The sequence below is a fragment of the Delphinus delphis genome, chromosome 11 (genome assembly GCF_949987515.2).
Source record: "Delphinus delphis chromosome 11, mDelDel1.2, whole genome shotgun sequence".
Taxonomy (NCBI): domain Eukaryota; kingdom Metazoa; phylum Chordata; class Mammalia; order Artiodactyla; family Delphinidae; genus Delphinus; species Delphinus delphis.
In genome coordinates, this window is record NC_082693.1 from 81,203,511 (window position 1) to 81,228,987 (window position 25,477).

General features: G+C 37.7%; 1 protein-coding gene across 3 annotated transcripts in view; it reads left to right on the plus strand.

Moving 5' to 3' along the window:
• The first annotated feature begins 80 nt into the window (after nt 1-80).
• The window catches only part of SCYL2 (SCY1 like pseudokinase 2), a 59,879-nt gene continuing 34,482 nt past the window's right edge, over nt 81-25,477 (plus strand). For 2 of the 3 annotated variants that reach the window (XM_060025453.1, XM_060025451.1), the window contains exons 1-2: nt 81-242; nt 15,871-16,075. In XM_060025453.1, the coding sequence (XP_059881436.1) occupies nt 15,899-16,075 (177 nt within the window). In that variant the 5' untranslated portion in view covers nt 81-242; nt 15,871-15,898. Of the gene's footprint in view, nt 243-268; nt 350-15,870; nt 16,076-25,477 lie in introns of those variants that run through there. The other variant, XM_060025452.1, reaches the window with a different exon arrangement.

The window sequence follows — 25,477 nt, forward strand, 5'->3', positions numbered from 1 at the left end:
CCCGGGCTGGCTGGTCTTTCGGTCTTCTTCCCCCTCCCTTACTCTTCCTCCCCAGTCCCTCCCCTCCCCTCCCCCTCCCTCCTCCGGTTCCAGCCTTTGAGGCCGCGCGAGTGTGAGAAGCTATGGAGTAAGCCGGCGGCAGTGGCCAGGCGCCGGGGCTGAGCAGGAGCAGCCAGGAGGCGTTTGGGGGGGCGGGGGAAAAGAGCCCCAGCACCGCCCCTCCCGGGGGAGAAGGGGAAGAGGTGAGTGACCCCCCCCCCACGGGCACGGAACGACCTCCTTCACCGGCAGCGCTCTCGCTTGGGCTCCTCAAGCAGCGAAAAGGAATGGGGAAGGACCCGCGCCTGGGGTAGGCCTCCCAAGGTCCCCGGGGCTGGCGATTGTTGCCAGGTGACGGGCCTGCCGGGTGCAGGCGGGGCGGCGGGGCTCTGGGCGCCCGCGCGAAGCCGGGCTGGGGGAGCGGCGAGCTCCGGGGAGAGGATCTGGGAGGCCCGAGTCTCCCGAAGAGGCCTGGAAGCGACTGGAGACCCCGGGCTGGAGCCATCTGCTGGAGGGAGAGCCCCCGGCTCCGGCTCGGGAGCTCGGGTTTCCGTGGTGGAGATCTTGGTTCCCTTTTGGGAAATTGGACACTACTCTGGGACTGGGTGAGAACAAACAGCTCCCCTCGGTTCTGAGGTCCACCTCTGATAACCTGGGTTACCATCTAGGGCCCTACCGCCCGGCGTCCTTTTCTGACAGTAGCTTTAGTTCTGGAATGGAAGGTTATTGTTTGTGAGGTGGGTGGGGCAGGTGTTTTGTTAAATACCCGCTCCGAGGCTCCTGCACTCCTGTTTTTCTAAGCGGGAGAGAAAGGATGGAAGAAGGTTGAGACCCATGAGGCTTGCAAAAACTTGGGATACGACTGAATACATACCTATGATCAGTTATGAAGGGGACCAGTATTGTCACGTCAACTCCCAAAACAGTCTTCCCGAGACTCCAGACTCAAGCGAGTTAAAAGCACTATGTCGGTAGTGACTTACAATTGTAAGTTGCAAACTAGTATTTTTGTAGATCAAAGTCAGGAATCATCTGAAAAATGAAATGAAAATCATCTGAAAAAAAATCATCATTTTTTTTTACAAATTGGATTCTATGAGTAAGAAGTTTTCTAAGTCGCATTCGCAAGCCTCTCCATTCTGGAAAATTAATATAGTTTAAGGTTAATGCTCCAAACCAACCTGTCACTAAAACCGGTCATGTTCTGGTAACAGCTTGAAAGTCAGGTGATTGAAGCTTCCTTTTGGACTTTGCAGGCCTTTTTCGTTTGGCTTCTTATTTTTTGGTTTAAATATTAAGTTTTAAAAAGTTTTAAAATAATTTATCAGCTGAGTGTATAAATAGAATTCTTGAGACACTATTAAACTGTAGTCATAAAAGACACTTTGGGGGGACTCTAAAGGAACGGAACCTAAAGGAAGGACCTTCATTCTGTTCAGATCCACTTAACACACATGCAGAAACCTTTTGTCTCTAAGATCCATAAACACCCAATAAAATAAATAGAAGCACATTGTACTTACATACACTGGAATATTTCTGTAAAAATCAACCCCATACTTGGGAATAACTACTCATACTCACATGTTTGAAATTCATGACTTATCCCCCAAGAAAAAGAGGTCCTCTTACTGTTTGACTCAAGTGACTAGCTTCATCATCCATCCCTTTCTATAGCAGTAGAGATTTGACAACTTCCTGTCTCTCAGGCCTCATATCAGTCTCTCTTGAAGTCTCTTGATTTTGCCTCTTTGAATATCTCTTGAGTCTGTATACTCCTGGTTTTCATACTAGTACTCTAGTTCCAGCCACCATCGTTTCTCATTTGAAGTACTTATGGTCTCCTAATTAGGGTCTACCTGCATTTACTGTGGCTCCCTCTAGTTTTCCACACCAGACTGAGTGACTTTTTCAAAATGTAGATCTAATCACATTATCTCCATGTTTAAAACTCTTCACTGTTTTTAAGCTCAACTAAAATCTTTAACAGGCTGTTTAGGTCCCTCTTAATTACCTTTGCGACCTCATCTCCACAGCACCTTCTGGCATTCTTTCCTCCTAGTCACTCTGTTCTTTCTGTTCTGCTTCAGGTATATGGCTTTTGATTATGATGCATCCTTTGCCTGGAAATGCTCTTCCTTTCCTTTTCATTCAGTTAATGCCTGCTCATCATTCAGCTCACGTCAGGGAAGACTTTACTGATTACGATAGATTCCCCTAATTATATGTTCTCATGACACCATTGCAGAGTTGCCATGCTTATTAATACTTAATAAATTTATGAGATTTCCCTAATCTCCTGATACTGTGTAAGTGCTTAATAAATGTTTTTTAAATGAAAATTCATTGACTGCTTACTAAATGTGCCAGGAATTGTACTAAGCATTTTCTGTGTATCATCTTTAATCCTCACAACAGTCACTTGAGGAATGGGTGGCAATTCCCTCTTTAGAAAGATTGGAATTAGTGTTAGGGACGCTAGTTGGTGGTCATAGTGCTTGTATTAGAACTGGCGTTTGAACCCAGGTTTTGTTGCCACTGAAGATTGTGTGCTTAATTATATAATTCACTGTGCATCAGAATCACCTGGGGAACTGCTCAAACTATAAATGCCTTGACTGCACATTTATGCATTCTGATTCCAAAGGTTTGACATAGTACATAGACATCTATGTGTTTTAACAAGTTAGCCAGTCATTTAGATGTTATTAGATGTTTTTAGATGTTCACCAGAGTTTGAAAATCATTGCTTTGGAGTTTGAAAACCATTGTTTTAGACAACACTTCAGTGCTTTATGAGTTTCAGTTTTCATGCATTGTACTATGCTGTGTTTCGGATTTTATATGCTCTTAAATCAAGGGCACTAGGGAAGTGCCCTTAATGACCATTTCGTCTAATTTCCTACCCAGTTATTCCTTTTTCCTCTTTCTCTGGCTAGAGGAGCTGAATAATGAGACACTGCCACCCCAGTGCTGTTGCTACTTTTTTTTTTTTAATTTCAATAATTTCCAAGTATCTGGTTGACTTCCTGTAGTAAAAGCTACACTAAGTTCATGGGCTGGAAGGGCCTTCTAAAGAGTTGGATGTAATCTCTCCTCAAATTTTACTTATTGTTCAAATTAGTAGTTTGATATTTAAGTATATGTTGCCTTATAACCTCTCATTCCGCTTTTAAAATCTTATTGTATACAAACTTAATGATAGAAACAATGTTTTACTTCTTGTTTCTCCTACTGCATCTTAGCATGGTGTTTTCCACCTCTTCTGTACCCAGTAGTTTGTTGAATGGATGTGTGCTTCACTGTACATTGCTAAGTCTTCTTAGTTTTTTGTTTGTTTCTTAAATCACGTGTGTCCCCTGAAGTAATCTGTTCTAGCTCAACTGATAATAATTAGATACCTTCTGTAGTTGTAAAGAGAATGATTGTATTGAGCTGGTACGATCTTTGTTTCCTGAGTAAAATTAAACATGGTTTCTGTATAGGCCAAAGAATGTTTTTAACCATTTTTTAAAAACTGTATCTTTTAAAAACTTTTAGTAATCTGTAAGCCCCCCTACAAGAAAAAAAACACGTATTTCCAAGGTATATCTCAGGATCATCTTACATATAAACAGATAAGCACTGCATATAGAAGTATAGGTACAAAATTTTTACCAAGTTTTACGAAGCATTTTGTCAAAATTATTTGTCATGTTAATGTAATTCTTATTTCAAATTATAAAATTTTATGAGTATTTGTACAAATGACTATATAAGTGGTATTTCAAAATTCTCAGACCCTTGTACCTCTTAAGGACTAAAACTATTTTGAATTCATTTGTATTTTTTTGTGTTGTTTTTTGTAGTCAGTGTGTATTATTTTGTACTTATTGAAAGTCTAGTCTCTGTAACTAACAGTTACTAAACATAATTTCATTATCAGGTGTAATTACAGTAACCTTTTTATTTGCATTACAGTGTTTCCAACAAAAAAATCAAGCTAATTCTACTTATTGTTCAAATTACTAATCAGATTACTAAAAAAGAATATTTTATTCTTGGGGAAGTAGAAAAAGGGACTTTTGGAGTTTTGCTACTTGAAAATTCACAAAGTTTTATTTTATCCTGCTATATCTAGAGTTTATGAGTAGGCAGAACTGAAAGGATTGCCAGTTCCTTTCAGCCACCTGCCATCAGGTGCCGAATACCCAACTCACCTTATGCCAGGTACAAGTAAAATCTAGTATGAACAGATTCATCTACTGGTTTTAGTAAAAGCCAAGTGATGGCTGAATCAGATGGTAGGGAGATATAATCTTGGGATCATACTGAAGCTGCCCCAAGTCTTATTTTGGCTGGGATTTACAAGGGGAATATTGAATTTCAAGTGAATTCTACTAAATGGTGTACAAAGGACAATCACTTATACGAATAAATATTTCTATCACTTATAATTTTGTCTTAGAGAAATAAGACTTCTTTATTCATTTATCAAGTGAAATTTGAAAAGCTATCATTTTAAGAAAATATATTTGGTCTCTAGGTTTCTTACATGTCAAAGAGCTATTGCCGGGCTTCCCTGGTGGCGCAGTGGTTGAGAGTCCGCCTGCCGATGCAGGGGACACGGGTTCGTGCCCCGGTCTGGGAAGATCTCACATGCCGCAGAGCGGCTGGGCCCGTGAGCCATGGCCGCTGAGCCTGTTCGTCCGGAGCCTGTGCTCCGCAACGGGAGAGGCCACAACAGTGAGAGGCCCGTGTACCGGAAAAAAAAAAAAAAAAAAGCTATTGCCAATAATTCAAAATCTCATTTAGGCTCAGATCTTATTTCATAAACTCATTCATTTCATTTTGTCCTTAGCCTTCTGTTACTCTCATGATATACTTTTTCTTTTTTTTTTCTCCCCTTCATTCGTCAAAGTAGCCTTCTGTTACTCTCGTGATATACATATTCTTTTTAGGTCTCCTTGGGTAACCTTTTTCAAGCCCGTAGTCTTAACTACTATACTGCTTTAAGCTCATGGTGCCCACATTTGTATTTTCAGCTGAGACATTTTTTTCTAAGTTTTTGGCCTGCATATCTAAAAGCCTCCTAGCTATATATGCATATTAATGTCATTCAGGCAACTCAACTTTAACATGTCCAAAATTGAGGTTTTCCTCCCACAAAACAAGCAATTGTCTCCTGTAGCCTTGCCTTGGTAAATGGCTTCATCCTCCGCCTAGACTCTGAAATGAGAGACTTGATTGGGATTCCTAGTTTTGTCTCTTTCCATTGTCTAATTATCTAGTGGGTCACCAAGTTCTCTTAACTTTTCTTAATTTTTCCTTTCCTCTCCTTCTTTACTGCTATTTCCTTAATTCAGCAACCTCTCCCTCTCAAAGTTTGTTTAAAATTTGATATATGATACATTTAAATGCATAATGAAGTTTAATATGTAATTATAAAACAAATATCCATGTAACCAACACCTTTAAAACACCCTCTCCACCTATTGTCTCTTTCCTATCTTCTCTATCCCTATTTCCAAGTGTCCTTTCCTTTGTTTTGTTTTTTTTTTGTTTTTTGGCCTATATACATTCTGAATTATGTATGTATAAAATTCCTGAAGTACAAATTGACAGTGTCTTCAGTCTTGTCATATTCCCTACTTCCACCCCTCGTATATCTTTCACTTTGCATGATGGAGTGATTAATCATTTTACTCAGGCCTGAAACCTATCTGTGGCTTATCATAGCTTGGTTTCTTACTACTTAATGCCCTTGGTAACCTGGCTTTTCTAAGTCTCCTTTGCCATACTTCTCTCTTTTCCTCCAGTTTTTATCTGAACTGCTAGTTTTTACTCCTACACTTGTCCCATTCTCTCTCTATCTAGTTCACTCCTCCTCCCCTTTAAAGGCGTGTATGATTTTGCTGTTTGGGGGAAACTTTCTTCTGTCTGTTCCTCTTCTTTTTGTTCCTGTAGCGTCTGTGTATGTATATTCTGTAGCATTTTATTACTGTAGGATAATAATGCTGTGGTTGGTTTACTTCTCTGTCTCTTACCTTTGATGGTAAGCTCTTTATGGCTTATTTTTCCTTTACTTCTTTCTTCCCCAGTTTCTTATGTGGTATCAGGTACATAGTGGGTGCTCAATAAATATTAAATAATTCACTGGATTAATTTCCATGTCTATTTCTACCTTGTGTACACCAGTGTTGACTCTGGGTGATGGATAGGCATCTCAAATTTGACTATTAACTCTGAAAATATCCTTTGTTTTCATACTGAACTATCTCTAGTTTTCAAATCACATCATGTATAGTCTTCCCTCCATGTCTTGGCACGTAGTAATCCTTCTTTCTGGAAGCTCCTTCCCTTTTCTCCTACCTGAAAAACACTTTTTTTTTTAGTTGGAGTATAATTGATTTACAAAAAAACCCTTCATTTTTGAGCCAATCTTCATGTTCCCAAAGCATGGTACATTCATACCTCTAGTTAATTGCTATAAATCTTTGCAGGTCTGAGTCTGCTACTGGACTGATCCCTAAATATCAGACATGTTTCCATTTACATCTATATTTCCAGTGTATGGCAAGTGCATGGCATGTAATATGTAGCTACTCAGGCAGAGTTAGAGGAAAGTATATGTAGATTTTTAAATAGCGTTTTTATGTCTCTTCCACCTCCGCATCAAAATCAGCAGCAGATGTTCATAGAGAACAACTTGGCATGGCAATGAATGTTTTCATGATGCCAGTAGCAACATTTTCTAACTGCTTACAGAAATGCAGCATTAAATTAAAAAAAGAAAGTGAATTTTTATTTCTATTTACAGATAGTTCAAATCTTTAATAGAAAGTAAATTATATGAATATAATGTAATTAACTGAGAAAATAGGACACAAACTAGTGCTGCCTTAAGCCAGTGGCCTTCCAAATATTTTTGCTTGTGTATTCTCTAAATAATTTTGTAAGATGTTGTACTTCTTTTTGTGTTTTAAGTTGATGGCATCTGAATTTTTTTGTCAAGGGCTAGATAATTACAAAGTATCTGATTTCTAGATTGTGGTGTATTATGATTATGTTTTACTTTTATCAAAACCTTGGAGTTTTTGCTTATTAATTGAAATAAATAAACTTGTTCCTATACAGCCCTGTGACGACTATCTTGTTTCTTAATTGTAATTCTGTGACAGATAAGGCATGGGGTTTTGCTGTTAAGAAATTAAGCACAACCCTCTTCAGAATTTCTTACCAAACTTCTTTTTGCTTTACTCTTAAGAGACTTTCAGGATTAATGTATTCTCAGATTGCATTTTCCCTTTTGGCATGCCTGCCAAAGATTTTTATACCCAGGGAAATACCCTATAACAAGACTGGGATGGCTGATAAAAATATTTTACTTTGTTCAGGTGGGAGAACACTGTGAAAAAAGAGTTGGTTAAGGAAAATTTTGCAGGACACAGACTTGTTCTTAGGTAAATCAATTTTTGGAAAGAATACACATGGCAGGTGAAGGTTTGAAGAGTGATAGGACTTTAAACTTCTTTCTGGGCCATGGACCCTTAAACAATCTAGTGGACCTGTTCTCAGAGTAACATTTTAACAGCTTGTCAGTTTCTTTCTACAGAAGCCTCTGGGATTCTGATTGGAGTGCGTTGAGTCTATAGATTGATGCGGAAAATTGACACCTTAACAATATTGAGTCTTTCATTTCCTGTACAAGTTTTTAAGTCATCTTCAATGTTTTGCAGAAATTTTTGTTATTTTCATTGTACAAGTCTTTGTGTCTTGTCAAATTTATCCATAGGTACTTCACATCCTTGAAATGGTATTTTTTTTAATTTGCTTTGTTTATTGTTTTGTTTGCATCAATATTTGTCCTTTACATTTTTTACTTTCTTTGCAAATTTTTTCTAGTTCCTTAATTTTTTTTTTTAGCGGCATTTTTTTTTTCTTCTCTAGTTGCAGTGAGGGGGGGCTACTCTTTATTGCGGTGCGCGGGCTTCTCACTGTGGTGGCTTCTCTTGTTGTGGAGCACGGGCTCTAGGCATGTGGGCTTCAGTAGTAGCAGCACGCAGGCTCAGTAGTTGCGGCACGTGGGCCCCAGAGCATGCGGGCTTCAGTAGTTGCAGCACATGGGCTCAGTAGTTGCGGTGCACGGACTCCAGAGCACAGGCTCAGTAGTTGTGGTGCTCAGGCTTAGTTGCTCTGTGGCATGTGGGATCTTCCTGGACCAGGGATTGAACCCATGTCCCCTGCATTGGTAGGCAGATTCCTAACCACTGCGCCACCAGGGAAGTCCCTGTGTGCATCCTTTAAGAGTGAAGTCTCTGTTTACCTCAGTCCTGTGGAGCTCCTGCAATTGAGCCCTGCTCGCCTTCAAAGCCAGATGCTCTGGGGGCTTCTCTTCCCAGTGCCAGAGCCCTGGGCTGGGGAGCTGATGTGGGACTCAGAACTCTCACTCCTGTGGGAGAACCTTGGTAATATAATTTTTCTCCAGTTTGTGGATCGCTCCCCCAGGGTGGTATGAGATTTGATTATGTCGTGAGTCTGCTCCTCTTACCAGTCTCATGGTTCTGTCTTTATGTCTTTAGTTATAGAGGATCTTTTGGGGTAGGTTTCAGTCTTTTTCAACAGTGGTTGTGTAGATTGTTGTGATTTTGGTGTGCTCAAGAGAGGAGGTAAGCTTAGGTTCCTTCTACTCCACCATCTTGGCCACTCCTCCCTTCAAAATGGTATTTTTGAAATTTCAGTGTGCAGTTGTCTGTTTCTAGAATATAAGAATAGTCTTTTTTAAAAAAAGTATTGTTTTTGTATTCTGCCATCATGCTAAACTCACATATTAATTCCAGTAGCTTTCTTGTGGATTACTTATGACTTTCTCTGTACATGATCATGTTGTTGAGAATAAAGAATTTTACTTCTTCCTCCCAGTATGAATGTCTTTTATTTTGTTTTCTTTTTTGCTTTGGCTAGGACCTCCATTAGAATAGTGAATAGAAGTGGTAAAAGTAGATATCCTTACTTTGTTCCCTAATTTAGGGAGAAAGTGATTAATCTCTTAACTTTAAACGTGATATTAGCTATAGGTATTCAAAGGTGCCATTTATCAGGTTGAGGAAGTTCCTTTCTGTTCTTAGTTTGCTGAGAGTTTTTATTGTGAATGAGTATTGAATTTTTATCAAAAAATTTGTTCTGCCTTTACTGAGATGATCATATATTTTCTATTACCCATTATTCAGTTAATATGGTGAATGACGTGGATTTGTTTTTGAGTGTTAAATCAATGCATTCCTGAGATAAATTCCACTTGGTTGTGGGGTTGGATTTGTTGGATGTGCTAATGTTTTGTTAAGGATTTTTACCTGTTGATGATGTATATTGATATGAAGTTTTCTTGTGTCATTATTTGGTGTTGGTATCAGGGTGATACTGACTATAGAACATCAAAGTGTTCTATTGTCTTCTATTTTCTGGAAGAGCTTATATGGATCTGGAATTATTTCTTCCTTAAATGTTTGATAATATTCAGCAGTGAACCCCTCCGAGCCTGGAGTTTTCCTTGTGGTGAGAGTTGCAGTTATGAATTGCATTTCTTTTTTTTTTTTCTTTTTTCTTTTTTTTTTTTGCGGTACACAGGCCTCTCACTGCCACGGCCTCTCCTGCCGCAGAGCACAGGCTCCAGATGCGCAGGCCCAGCGGCCACGGCTCACGGGCCCAGCCGCTCCGCGGCACGCGGGATCCTTCGGGACCGGGGCACGAACCCGCGTCCCCTGCATCAGCAGGCGGACTCTCAAGCACTGTGCCACCAGGGAAGCCCTGCATTTCTTTTAAATAGGATTATTCTGACTTTCTCTTCAGTTATGGTAGTTGTACCTTCCAAGGAATTTTTTCACTTTATCCAAGTTGTTGAATTAATTGGCTGGCATAAGATCATCCATAATATGATATCTGATTTGTTTAGAATCTTTAGGCTCTATATAGGATTAGTATCCGTAGGATTTCTTCTGTTTCTGATATTGGTCATTTTGTGTTTTTAAAAGTTTTCTTAATGTAGCTAGAGGTTTATCTTTAAAAAAAAAGAAAGAGCATGGCTTCATTGATTTTTTTTCTTTTTCATTTTTCTATTTAATAGAGTATTAAATTACATTAAATTCAGTCGTTCCATTGATTTCTACTCTTTTTTTTTTTAATAGATTTATTTATTTTTGGCTGCGTTTGGTCTTCATTGCTGCACGCGGGCTTTCTCTAGTTGTGGCAGCCAGGGCTACTCTTCATTGCTGTGTGCAGGCCTCTCATTGCAGTGGCTTCTCTTTGTTGCAGAGCACAGGCTCTAGGCGAGCGGGCTTCAGTAGTTGTGGCACACGGGCTTCAGTAGTTGTGGCTTGCAGGCTCTAGAGCGCAGGCTCAGTAGTTGTGGCGCACAGGCTCAGTTGCTCCGTGGCATGTGGGATCCTCCCAGACCAGGGCTCAAACCTGTGTCCCCCGCATTGGCAGGTGGATTCTTAACCACTGCACCACCAGGGAAACCTGATTTCTACTCTTTATTTCCTTCTTTCTACTTATTTTGAGTATAATTTTCTCTTTTTTTCCTAGCTTCCTAAGATAGAAGCTTATACCATTGATTTTGGTTTTTTTTTTTAAATAAACATTTAAAGCTATAAATTTCCTATGGGGCACTGCTTTGCCTACATACCACAGATTTTTCGTTTTCATTCACTTCAAAATATTTAAAAATTTTCTCTGTGATTTCTTTTTTAGCCCTTGGGTATTTAGAAGTATTGTTTAATTTCCAGATATTTGCATTTTTCTAGATATTTATCTATCACTGACTTCTAGCTTAATTTCATTGTGGTCAATGAACGTATTTTGTATTATTTCAGTAGGTTTAAGTATTTTGAGACTTGTTTTATGGCCCAGCATATAGTCTATCTTAGTGAATATTCCATGTACATATGAAAACAAAACGCATTCTGCTTTTGTAGAGTGGAGTGTTTTAGGTCAGGTTATTTGTTAGTGTTGTTCAAGTCTTCTACGTCCTTATTGATTTTCTGTCTACTTGGTCTATCTGTCCATTTGCTACTGAGAAAGGACCCATGAAGTCTCCAACTACACTTGTGGATTTGTCTATTTCTTCTTTCAGTTCTGTCAGGTTTTGCTGCATTTATTTTGAAACTCTCTTATTTAGTGTGTACACTAAATAGGATTGTTATGTCTTCTTGAGAGTTTAGGATTGTTATGTCTTCTTGAGAGTTGACAACTCTGTCATTATGAAGTGTCCCTCTTTGTCTTGAAGCCTGTTCTGCCTGTTATTAATATAGCCACTCTAGCTGGTATATTTTCACATTTTTTTTAGTTTTAAATCATCTTGTAAAGTGTGTTTAAAGTGGGTTTCTTATAAACAGCATACGGTTGGGTCTTGCTTTTCTAATCTAGTTTGATAGTCTCAGCCATTTAACTGGAATTTTAAATCATTTACATTTAATGTAATTATTTATATGGTTGGATTCAAACTTACTATTTGCTATTTATTTTCTGTTTTTCACATTTGTTCTTTGTTCCTTTCTTTTCCTACTTTTTTTTTATTAATTCAATTTACTTTAGGATTGCATTTTATTTCCATTGTTAACTTTTTAGCTTTGTCTCTTTATTATTTTAGTTATTACTCTAGGGTTTATAATATGTCTTTAATATGCCACAGTCTATCTTCAAATGATGTTATACTACCTCACATATAAGAATATTTCAAAAATATACTTCCATTTCCCCCTCTCTCTTTTTTTTTTATAAATTTATTTATTTGTTTTTGGCTGCATTGGGTCTTCGTTGCTGTGCATGGGCTTTCTCTAGTTGTGGTGAGCAGGGGCTACTCTTTGTTGTGGTGTGCGGGCTTCTCATTGCATTGGCTTCTTTTGTTGCAGAGCACAGTAGTTGTGGCACATGGGCTCAGTAGTTGTGGCTTGCAGGCTCCAGAGTGCAGGCTCAGTAGTTGTGGCATACAGGCCCAGTTGCTCTGTGGCATGTGGGATCTTCCCGGACCAGGGCTCGAACCCATGTCCCCTGCATTGGCAGGCGGATTCTTAACCACTGCGCCACCAGGGAAGCTCCCTCCATTTCCCCTCTCTTATCCTTGGTTTGTTTTATCATATTTTTACTTCTACATATATTATAAGCACAACACATTTTTGTTATTTTTGCTTTAAATGATCAGCTGTCTTTCAAACATAACATGAGGAGTTTTTTATAAACCTGCATCATTTTTATTTTCAGAGTCCTCCATTCCTTTTGTAGATTCAGATTTCCATCTGGTATCATTTGCCTTCTGTTTGAAGGGCTTCCTTTAATATTTCTTATAGTAAATATATGGTGGCAACAAATTCTCTCAGGTTTTCATGAAAAAGTCTTTATTTCACATTTATTTTTGAAAGTTTTTTTTTTTTTCTTTCCCTCATGGCTTATAGAATTCTATGTCAGCAGTTTCTTTTAGCTCTTTTGAGACCTTATTCAGTTGTTCCCTGGCCTTTCCCTATTCAGCCTGTTCCCTAGTATAGTTTCTGATGAGAAGTTTGGGGGAAATTCTTATCTTTTTTCCTCTGTATATAATTTGCCTATTTTCTCTGGCTGCTTTTAAGAGTTTTCTCTTAATCACTGATTTTCAGCTATTTGATATGACATATTTAGGCATGGTTTTCTTTGTGTTCATCCTGCTTTGTGTTTATTGAATTTCTTGGTGCTATATAGTTTTCATCAAATTTGGAAAAGTTTTGGCTATTTTTCAAATATTATCTTTCCCCTTTCCCCCTCATTTTTGAGATTCAGTTATATATGTTAGACTGTGATATTGTCCCACAGGTCACTGAGACTTTGTTCATTTATTTTTTCCCAGCCTTTTACTCTATCTTCAGGTTTCACTGATCTTTTTTTCCTACATTGTCTAATCTGATAATTATATCCTCTGAGTTTTTTATTTGAGATATTTTTGTCTCTAGAGTGTTCATTTGATTTTTTTTTAATATTCCATTTTCTTTTATTATGTTCGTGCTTTCCTCTAAATACTTGTTTTGCAGGAGAAAAGAGAAGCGAGAGAATAGTCATGTCTCAGGTCTCTGGCGAGTCCCAGGACAGGCTGCCAAGTGAGGGTCCTTGGCTTCCTGTATGGAAGGAATTCAAGAGCCAGCCAAAGTAAAGTGAAAGCAGGTTTATTTAGATAGATAAACATTAAAATTGGCAGAATGCAGACTGTCTCAGAAAGTGAGAGCGGCCCTGGGATATGAAGTTGTTAATTTTTATGGGCTGGATAATTTCTTATGCTAATGAGTAGGAGGATTATTTCAACTATTTGGGGAAAGGGGCAGGGATTTCCAGGAACTAGGCCACCACTCACTTTTTGGCCTTTTATGGTCAGCCTCAGAACTGTCATGGCACCTGTGGGTGTGTCATTTAGCATTCTAGTGTATTACAGTGAGCATATAATGAGGCTCAAGGTCTACGGGAAGTCAGATCTTCTGCCATCTTGAGCCTAACCAGTTTTTGTCATATCCTCAATGGCTGTGTCATTTTTTTTTTTTTTTTTTTTTTTTGCGGTACGCGGGCCTCTCACTGTTGTGGCCTCTCCCATTGCGGAGTGCAGGCTCAGCAGCCATGGCTCACGGGCCTAGCCACTCCACGGCATGTGGGACCTTCCCAGACTGGGGCACGAACCCATATCCCCTGCATCGGCAGGCGAACTCTCAACCACTGCGCCACCAGGGAAGCGCTGGCTGTGTCATTCTTTTAACTGTTGTCCCCTGACCTCTTCCTTCCTGTCTCACTTGGACATATGATAGTTTTTTATATCTTTGCTGCTAATTCTATAAGCTCATTTTGGAGTCTGTTTTTATTGACTGATTTTGGTCTTGGTTATGATCACATTTTCTTGCTTCTTGGCATGTCTGATAATTATTGATTGCATACTAAACATTGTGAATGTTATATCGCTTAGTATCTGAAATTATTTTTGTCTCCATTCATGAGTATTGGGTTTCATTCTGGTAAGCAGTTAAGTGATCTATGATTAGTTTGATCATTTGAGGCTAGCTTTTTAGTTTGTTACGGCAGGTTTAGGATACTTTAAGAATGGTTTATTCTGTACCAAGGCATAGTCCTTCTGGGGTTTCTACTGAATGCCTTTAGTGATCAATGAGGTCTCTCCACTCTAGCTTGAAAAATTAAAAGATTTGCAGCCCTGTATGAACTCTGTAACTATTCAGCTCACAGCTCGCTATTTGTTCCTTGCCTGACTTTCTTACTGAACTCAGGTTCGGCTGCTTGCTGCTTGAAAGCCAATACTTGAGAGGCAAGTGCTGGTAAGAACGGAAAGGTGCTTTATTCAGGAGGCCAGCAACTTGAGGAGATGGCAGACTGGTGTCCAAAAACCCAACTCCAAAGATTCTGCTTGATCATGAAAGTTTTTAAAGGGAGAATCATTTGGGGAGGGGATCAGTCCAGTTTATCTGCCACTGTGTGCAGATTTTCTTCTGCTTGGTTGGTGGTGAGGTAACAGGGTGGTGTTCCAGGAATCTCATGCTCAACCTGAAGTTATAATCCTCTAACTGGGTGGGGGCGGGCCTTAGTTCCTGTAGAAGAACTCAAAGGTATTGTTATGTATATTCTTTGAGGACCAGGACCCTGCCCTGAGGCTGCATTATTGTTTCTTGACTCCTCCTCTTTTGTTTCTGCATTCCCTCCATTCCCTGATAAGCAATTGTTTGATTTTGCCCTTTGGAACTCAGGGAAGGTCAAGGGGGCTGAATGAAGCCTATTTCCTACAAACAAGAAATGGGGGGACACAAAGTATTTGTACCTGAGAGGGCCCCGTAGGGTCCTGCTCCGTTTCAACCTGGTGAAGTTGCACACTATGTATGTGCATCTTAGTATTCAACAAAGCATCAGGGGGACCCCTGCAAATTTCTGGAGCTCTTTTTCAGCACCGTTCCCTTCTCTTTTTTTGCCTTAAAAATTTTTTTTTTCTCTTCTTCCCCCTTCTCTTTGAAATTCTGTCTCAGAAGTCCCAGCCATCTCAGCATCATTGAATTCCAGTTTCTTTCCTCAACTCCTTAATTCAGTTAGACTATGCTTGGGATTCTTTGTCTACTCCATGGTTTGCAGTGTGCCTCTAGGCAGAAAGCTGGGGCAACCCTAGAATTCACCTTGTTTGCTTTCTCACTGGGATCACATGGCCTGTGCTGCCTGTTCAATATCTGAAAACATTTGTTTCATATATTTTGTCCAGTTTCCAGTTGTTGAGGAGGGAGGGTAAATATAGTGTTTGTTCCTCCATCATCACCAGATATGTGTAAAATCTGAAAAATATTTTATTACCTATTGCTTGTTCATGTGTTATTGTCCTTTAGCTTTTTGTTTAGAAAATATTCTTAAGTGACTTCATAGTTCAACAGTGGACAAAACATTTATGAAATACAAATTTATTGCTTAGTATAACATTAGAGCCTTTCAGGTTTTTTATAGTTTTTTTTTTTACTGTGAAGATTCAGACCCTCTACACCCCTTTAAGTCTTAAAGGGTCTTATAATATGAACCATGTTATATAGTTGAGCAACATTCATGTTAGTGTCAGTGTGAATATGTCTTTTCTCTTATTGGTCTGTGACAATTGAGGTTGAAGCACAGTTCAGTTCCTAGACTTAAATTTGCATTCAAGTATATTGGGTTCTCTGAAGGCAAAACTAACATATAGCTTTTGTTTCTATAGGATTGTTTTGCTCATTGTTTGGGGTATATTAAGCTTTCAGACTAAATAATGAATAAATACTTAAAGAAGTAAAAACAAATGATCTGTGCTCTCCTATCCCCCTCTGTTTCTAGGTAACTATAACTACCCAGAATTGCAGCCATGGAGTCCATGCTTAATAAGTTGAAGAGTACTGTTACAAAAGTAACAGCTGATGTCACTAGTGCTGTGATGGGAAATCCTGTCACTAGAGAATTCGATGTTGGTCGACACATTGCCAGTGGTGGCAGTGGGCTAGCTTGGAAGATTTTTAATGGCACAAAAAAGTCAACAAAGCAGGTAAGTTTTAGTTTAGAGTCCAGTTGGAAGGAACACACAAGCTAATAAGTACCATAACGTGCATGTGTGCATTTTTATGTTAAGAAATGCTAAAAGTAATGGGTTCTTTAGTTGTCATTTCATCTAATGAAGTCATAGAAAAACAAATGCTTTTAAACATGCCCTTGAATCTCATTGTTATAAATACATTGTTTGATATATCATCTCATCTTGTACTTTAATTTTGTTTACTTAATAACAAACATATCAGTTGCACAAATGAGTGTATTAGATTTTAATATTTAGCAAAGTGGTTTTTATTATTTTTTTAACATCTTTATTGGAGTATAATTGCTTTACAACTGTGTTAGTTTCTGCTTTATAACCAAGTGAATCAGCTATACATATACATATATCCCCATATCTCCTCCCTCTTTTAGCAAAGTGTTTTAGAATAAAAATTGCCATGTTCCTTTTTATCTTTATCAATACATTACGACAAAATACTCAGTTAAATTCTTCTAACATTCTTTTTTTAAGCATCCTTATTCCCTCTATCAGGGGATACATTTGTGGCATATAATCAGTAGTATGTTTGGGGGTATATTGATTTAAAAATTATTTTAAAACTGTTCTTTTAGTGAAGAGTAGTTTGAATGAGTTGTATTTTTATTTTTATTTGACTTAAGAGACCAACAGACTGTTCTTAGAAATGTGGAGGATTGTTAGTGTTAAATTTTACTAACAACTTTCTGTTGGAATTGTTAAAGAATTGAAAAATCACCAGGTTTAAAATGTTTGTGGAAATATGTTCTTTAAAAAGAAGAATCAAAAAAGAAAAAAGAGGGCTTCCCTGGTGGCGCAGTGGTTGAGAGTCCGCCTGCTGATGCAGGGAACACGGGTTCGTGCCCCGGTGTGCCGCGGAGTGGCTGGGCCCGTGAGCCATGGCCACTGGGCCTGCGCATCCGGAGCCTGTGCTCTGCAACGGAAGAGGCCACAACAGTGAGAGGCCTGCGTACCGCAAAAAAAAAAAAAAGAAAAAAAGAAAAATCACTTTCCAAAAGTACTTTTACTTCCCTATACGTGAAACATATCAAATTTAAGACATGGGATTTAATACACATATTTTCCAATGACTATCAAAATTGTACAATTGTGGGTATGCATTGTGACTTTTCCAAAACCAGCTTATTTACCAAACAAGTATGTTAAAGACGGAATTGGCTTTGGTTATCCTTTTATGAAGGAAGAATCTTGGTTCTGTGATAGATTGCTGGTATGTGGTTTGTACCCGACGTGTAAATCTTGTTTTTATTGCCATTTGGTTAGAAGTCTTTAAGTCCAAAGTTGATCTTTATCTTAAATATTGATTGGTCATTTTTTTTTTTTTTTTTTTTTTTTTTTTTGCGGTACGCGGGACTCTCACTGTTGTGGCCTCTCCCATTGCGGAGCACAGGCTCTGGACGCGCAGGCTCAGCAACCATGGCTCACGGGCCCAGCCGCTCCGCGGCATGTGGGATCTTCCCGGACCGGGGCACGAACCTGTGTCCCCTGCATCGGCAGGCGGACTCTCAACCACTGTGCCACCAGGGAAGCCCGATTGGTCATTTTTGAACATTGTTTTCTCTTTCACCAAGAGCTCATCCAAAAAAAATAAATGGTTTCTTGAGTATTGACTACTTAAAAAGTTATGAATGAGGTCATGAAGTTATATAAATGACCAACCTCCAACACCAGCACAAATTGCTTTTATAATCAATTATAGAAAGGGAAAATGAAATAACACCAAATTTACTAAATTTTGCATTGTTTATTAAGAACGTGATAACATAATAGTGTCTTTGTCCTTAACCAAAAGAGTTCTAGGTGTTTGTGTTTATATCATTAGTTCATATGCTGAAATCCTCTAATGTTGGAGCTTCTGTTGTTGCTAATAGAACATGAGAACCAGGCACAAATAATAGATAGTTAATTAGATATTACACATTAATACAGCATTTCTCAACTGCTGACTTCCGGAACTGAGATCTCTTATGATACTTTAACTGTATTCCTTTTTTTCCCCAAATTTATTGCTTTGAGGAAAAAGGTAGTTTTAGAATATATCATTGCTCTCTGTGGATTTTGAATTTTCTTTTGCCTCTTTCAAACCTCAGAGGGTTAGAACTCTGAGTATCCTGTCTCGACTGCTGGCTAATTCCTTAAGGAATAGCTAAGTCTCTTGGCACTGAAGCCTCATTTGAATTTCTCCCTTAATTGAAAAGTTTTAGTTCTTTTTTCAATGGCCTCATTTTACTAAAAAGGAATCAGAGAAAATAGATAATCTAGAGCTGTACTTGATACAATATGGTAGCCATAAGCTATATATGGTTTTTTCAATTAATTAAAATTTAATAAGATTAAATTCAGTTTCTTTATTGGACTAGTCACATTTCAAATGCTCCATAGCCACATGTGGCTCATATTACCCTATTGGACAGTGCAGGTAAAGAACTTTCTATCATCACTGAAAGTTCTATTGGGCAGTGCTGATTTTAGAGAAACTGGGAGAAAAATAATGGAAAAGGATACTCTGCTAGTCGTTTTCTTCCCCCTTAAAGGGACATTGAGACTGAAGGCATCTTTCTTACCCTCTCAGCTTTATTTGATTTAGCATACAGTGTACTTGATTGTAGTTGTGTTTTATAGTAGAATATATGATCTTAAATTTGACTTTGTGGTAAACATCGGGTACGAGGCTTTGGGCTAGGAGATTTTCATACCTGTTTCTTTAAAAATAAATTTATTTATTTATTTGTTTTTGTCTGTGTTGGGTGTTCGTTGCTGTGCGCCGGCTTTCTCTAGTTGCCGCGAGTGGGGCTACTCCTCATTGCGGTGTGTGGGCTTCTCATTGTGGTGGCTTCTCTTGTTTCAGAGCACGGGCTCTAGGCGCATGGGCTTCAGTAGTTGTGTCACACGGGCTTCAGTAGTTGTGGCGTGTGGGCTTCAGTAGTTGGGGAGCGCGGGCTTAGTTGCGGCATGTGGGATCTTCCTCGACCAGGGCTCGAACCCGTGTACCCTACATTGGCAGGCGGATTCTTAACCGCTGCGCCACCAGGGAAGCTCTCATACCTGGTTTTAATAGTTAAAAATATGAAGGTGTTTTCTGTTGTTACATGGCAGTGAAATAAATACCATGATATTTAAACCATTGCATTTAAAGTTTAAATCTTGTTCTTTTCCCCCATTTCACTTTTTTACATGATCTTCAAAAAAAGTATCATAATTTCACATTGTCCAAAAAAAACCCAACAACAACAAAAAACACAGCAGTATTTCCACGTTAAAAGAATCCTTTTTAGGGTTTGCATACCCCTTTAAAGATTATCTGTGTATTTTTTCCTAGGGTTATTTCAAGTTCACATTAGTACATGATTAATTATAATTTTCAGATCATGTAGAACTTTTAACTTTAAAATTTATTTTTATTTATTTTTGGCTGCATTGGGTTTTTGTTGCTGCACACGGACTTTCTCTAGTTGCGGTGAGCTGGGGCTACTCTTCTTTGTGGTGTGCGGGCTTCTCACTGCGGTGGCTTCTCTTGTTGTGGAGCACGGGATCTAGGTGCACGGGCTTTGGTAGTGTGGCGCGTGGGCTCAGTAGTTGTGGCTCCTGGGCTCTAGAGCTCAGGCTCAGTAGTTGTGGCACATGGACTTAGTTGCTCCGCGTCATGTGGGATCTTCCCGGACCAGGGCTTGAACCTGTGTCCCCTGCATTGGCAGGAGGATTCTTAACTACTACACCACCAGGGAAGTCCCAACTTTTAACTTTTTAACCTAAATGTTTGAAGACCTCTTAGAAGAGTAGTAATAATAGCACCTACGAAACTGATGAGAAAAAGTACATATTTATGAAACCTGGAATGCAGCACGATAAAGAATTGGTAAATAAAAAGTTACTTGCACCTGGTTACTTGTGCCTTCATTGTACCTGATTGGACATCTGTATTATTATTCTGTCTTTATGCTTCCAAAAATAAGTTTCTGTTGCTTTTTATTATTTTTGAAAGACATTCATTGAAGAAACACCTCATAGTGAATAATTTATGAAAGTGAAATTAAGAATTCTAAGAATCTTCAAGACAAGTGTATAGTTGATTTTTTGCAGTAAAATAAATTTCTTAGGCCAGTTTTGTATATAAAATGAGCCGTTAAGATTTTTAAAAGTTATTATTTAGATAAACTTAACCAAATACAACATGTAAACATGTTGAAATGGATAGATCTTTAAATACAGCTTATTAGCACTGGAAGCTACTATTTAGGCTCAAGTGCTATTTAGTTTCCTTTTTGAGTGTTTATTTAGAAGCAGCTCTTAGTTCTTAACCATTACTCTTTCTAGAATGTCTTTCTAGAGATGCTATAAAACATTTCAAGGTGACATTTAGGGAATTTAAGTTGTCTAATTTTTAAAATATAAACTTATTTTTAAGAACTCACATGTGGAATAGTGCACAGATCATGAGTGAGCAGCTTTTTGAATGTTCACCGTGAACACACCTGTGTACCCAGCATCCATATCAAGAAAACACTGCTAATACTCATGTCTCTTCACATTTATTACCTCCCCCCGCCCGAACCCCACCCCTTCTCTCCAGGGCTAACTGCTCTCCTGTCCTTTGACACTTAGGAATAATCTTGCCAGTTTTTGAATTTTGTTTAGGTGGAACCATAGCATGTACTTTTGTGTTTGGCTCCCTTTTCTTAAATTTATTTTCATGAAATACATCTATGTAGTTGAACATAGCAATTTTTCTTTTCATTGATATATAGAGTACTGCTGTGAACATTGTTGTATGCTGTTGGCATATATGACATGTTACCTAGATATGGAATTGCTAGGTAATAGTGTATGTATCTGTTCAGTGCCAAAAAGCTTTCCAGAGTGTTTGTGCCAATGTACACATCCACCAGCAGTTATAGATCTCCACATCTCTGCCCAAACCTTTCCATAGTTAGTCTTTTGAACTAAAAAGGGCTATTTAATTTTTGAAAATTCAGTGAAATATTTCCTGCTCCCCTACCTCTTGAACTTTTATAATGTCTAGTAGATAGTTGCTAGGCTTAGAGTTTATGCTGCTGTATTTCTCTTATAGCTTTGAAGCTGACTTAGTCTTTCTACAGAGTAGCATATTTAGGACTAAAATGGTTTTATAAACATAGACACTCTTTTCAAATATATCCTTATTTCCTTTTTAAAGAATATTTAAGAGAGATTTCTGAGACAAATGCCCTGCACTGGATTTCATTAGCTTTTCTAATTTTTAATTAGACTTTATTTAAACAAGTCATTAAAGGGAAATTTTTTTGGTCAAACTGTATATATAAGTGAGAAACGTTTGCTTCATATATATGTCCTTTAAAATTGAAATACCATCACCGTATCTGTTAGATAGGAATACTATAACTATAAAGGCTGCTATGTATTTAAATAATTTGTAATAAAAGCACTACATAAATAGTTTCTGTCCCACCTGTATATATAACTTTTACTTCTTTTCAAGTAAAAGAATAGCTCAACATTTTGAAATCTCTTTCAACTCTCCTATGTCAAGCCAAGGGATTTATTTGGGGGGAAAATGTTTTAAAAAATACGTGTGCGTGTGTGTATGTTTATATATAAAATTTTGCCTGGTTCTCAGGCTATTCATGCATTTATTTATTAAGCATTTCTGTTTATCTTGACACAAGATTCTGTGTTGCCAGGTGACTACTCTTCAAATGGATTTAACATTTATTAGGAGTCTTCTAGTGTCCCACATTTATTACGATCTTTTTTATCCAGCTTTGGAGTAGTTCTTTTTTAAAAAAATAAGGCAACTTCAGTCTTATTTTGCCTTAAAAGTCATACTTGTTGGCCTATTTCTTTTGCCCTGCTTCATAAGCTTCGTAACACCCTCAGTTAAATTGCTATTCATATGAGGATAATAAAGATTGATCAATTTTTTAAAATCATGCAGTAAAAATTTACCTATTCATATTTATCCACTCTACTACATGTAGGCTTGGACACAGTCCCTTCCTTATTACAGAATTTACATTATGTTATTCTAGATGCCAGTGTCCATGGGGTAAAGCTTGCTAATATTGTGTAGACAGAGGCATAATTAAATTATTATAAATAGTTAAATTCTAAAATATTAACAGCTTTAATGTAAAGGAAACCATTGTGCAAAGGTGAATGTGCTAGTCAAGTTGCTTAGATCAAAAATGATCATAGACTATCTCTAGTAATTTTAAGGAGTATATCTTGTTATCTCTCAGTCATCTCAACTTATTTTTAACTTAATCTAAATAAAAACTTATATTTTGTTTTATTGTTTTGAGAAAGGAACATTGTTCCAAAATCACACAAAAAAAAGAAGAACATGATGCTTGGAGTTACCACCAGCCAGTCCTGAAAGGCCCATAAAATAAAGGATTTCAGGGAATGTCTATGTTTCAAAAACCATCTCTGGTGGCTCTGAGGAATAGGTTAGTGGAGTTCATGATTGCTATTAGGGAATCCTAGATACATTGGTGTATACTAACTCAGATTTTATTACTTAAATTATCTTGTTTTCAGTGAGAGTTCAACTTTGTAGTTATAGTAAGCAAAGTAGCTTTTAAAAATTATAAATTAGGTCTATATCAAAAGACAGCCTCCATTATGACAAATATTAATTTTTAGAAAAGATAATTTATTTCATATCCTTTTCTGTTTAAAGATAGGCTATTGAGAAAAATACTTTTTATTTATGGGTAACTCTCTTTGCCAATGTATTTTTAAAAATATTAAGTGAATAAACAATAGAGTGCCAAATGTTGCTTACATTATTTTATATTTGGTATTATTTGTAATTTTGCAAAAAGGGCCTCACATTTTAATTAGCATTAACGGTTGTTGAATCTTAAGTGGAAGATATATTGGATGATTGCACTACCTCATTTTTTTTTGTATATTTGAAAATTTTCATAATGAAAAGTTGAAAACGGTTTTAATTCAACATGATAATGAAATGCTTCGAGTAGTTGCTTATCTTTACTGACCATCAGTAGGCAATGAACATCTGAGTATCTTTTAGGTGAAGATCCTGTGGTGGGTACAGAGACACTTATGGCATGGTTTCTTTCTTCAAGAAGCTTGTAATATACATATAGGTATAGACGGATAGGATTTTTATACAAGTGATATGTGTTAGCAGAGGGAGTAGTATAGTGAAGTAGTACAGGAAAGACAAATTTAGAAATTAGATGATAGTCTATTCTGTTGAAAGGTTTCAAGGTGCAGGCTAAGAGTTTTCTTTTAAGGAGTCAGTATGAGGCCTAAAGGTTAGTTAATTAGTCATTACTTTGTTGACATTGGTTAATTTTAATTAACTGATCCGAACAAAGAAATTTTTTTTTTTTTTTTTTTGCGGTACGCGGGCCTCTCACTGTTGTGGCCTCTCCCGTTGCGGAGCACAGGCTCCGGACGCGCAGGCTCAGCGGCCATGGCTCGCGGGCCCAGCCGCTCCGCGGCATGTGGGATCTTCCCGGACCGGGGCACAAACCCGTGTCCTCTGCATCGGCAGGCGGACTCTCAACCACTGCGCCACCAGGGAAGCCCCGAACAAAGAAAATATTTTTAAGATAGTTGATAACCTGTTCTGATCTATGTAGGAATCTTTCATTTTTGACCTAAAACAATAAATGAATGTCAGAGAGAGTTGTGTTTTTTTTCTTTATGAACTGTAGTGTTCTGCCTTTAGAGTGGTGAATCTGTAGGAGCTCAGAAGTTACTTCATGTAATCTTTTTTTAAAGACTTAAAACATCTTGAAAAAATAAACACATTTCAATTAGATGCATTTATAAAATATGTTGGAACACTTACTAAAAATTGTACACATGAATAGTGAGGTGGGAACTTGAACTTGTAGGTCATTTGTTTTTAGTTCAAGTTAATATTACGTAATGCTGTTAGCTCCTGTTCTGTGTCTCAAAATGATCAAAAGAGCTAATATTTTGTGTTTGTGTGTGTGTATGTGTATATGTATATGCCAGGTTAACTTGTGAAGGCAGTATATATATGAGTGCTATTTAAAGCTCTCACTCAAATAGTTTTACTGAAGGCATATATCATGTTTTACTAGGGTCTTATTTATTGGCCCTGTTATTTCTGGGGAGACAGAATGGTGTATTGGCTAAGAAAGTGACCCCTAGAGTTGGACTGACTGGGTTTGAATCTTGATTCTTCATCTTACCAATTGTGAGATCTTAGATAATATGTTTATCTTTTCCACAGTGTCCTCATCTGTGAAGTGAGGATAATAACTTGTCTCATGGGTTGCTGTGAAGAGTGGAATAATTCCTAAAAAGTACACAGATGCTTGGGGAATAGGGTGTTCGATTTGAGTCACTAATATAGTCCCTTTACGTTATAACTTTTCAGAGCCTCAATCCTCTAAAATCCTTAACTTATCTATATATGTCTAAGGAGGCTCCAACTTAAAACAAGTTGTGTTTTGAGGAATTTACTGATTTGGATTTCTGCAGTGAATCTCCGTTATGTAAATAGGTTGCCAGGCTAACTTGTGAAGGCAATAATCATAATGTAGCAAAAATAATTAGAAGAGAACAGCAATAAAATGGAAAGATACTGTCTTGGTATCAACTCAAAGATAGTTGAGTAGTAGTAGGTTTAATTAAAAGCATTTGAAAGAGACACAGAGCTCTGAAAGAGTCATTCAAAGTCTTCCATAGAATTTTGGAGGGCTAGCATTGATTCTTTGCTAATTTTACTTCCAACTTTATCAGTTTTCTTTGCATTTATGATGGAGAGCTAGCAGCATCACTGATGTATTACACAGTTGTAATATATCGTCTATCAATACGGCTATTTTTTGACTGATTTGTTAAGATTAGGTAACTTGATGGGAACTGTTTTCTTTGTGCAACTGAGAGAGAATGAAAGAGAGAAGGTGGTTAAGGAGGTTGTGTGCTTTTAGTAGTATAAAATAAGCTGTGACTGATCTCAGAGAGACGATAGGGGAGCAGTTTCCCGTGCTGGTAACCATTCCCAGTTACTGCCCTTAACAAGAGGAGAGAGAGAAAGAGTATGGGTTATTCATATGTAAAAGATGCTTACAAATTGAGTTTTTGTATAAATAAGCACTCCCTGACATGTAAGACATTTCTTTTAAAAAGTATTTCAAGACTCTGAAGTATAATCCAGGGTTATCACTATGAAAAGCATTTTGAATTTTTTAACATTTTAACTTTTATTTGAATTCCAGTAAAATAAGAGATTACTACATAGGAGACAACACATTACACACAGTTTGTGTGTATCTCTGATACCAGAGTTGAAAGATGGAGATTTTCCTATGTTCTCCTTAGATGAGGGTTCTTAGTCTTATAACTCTA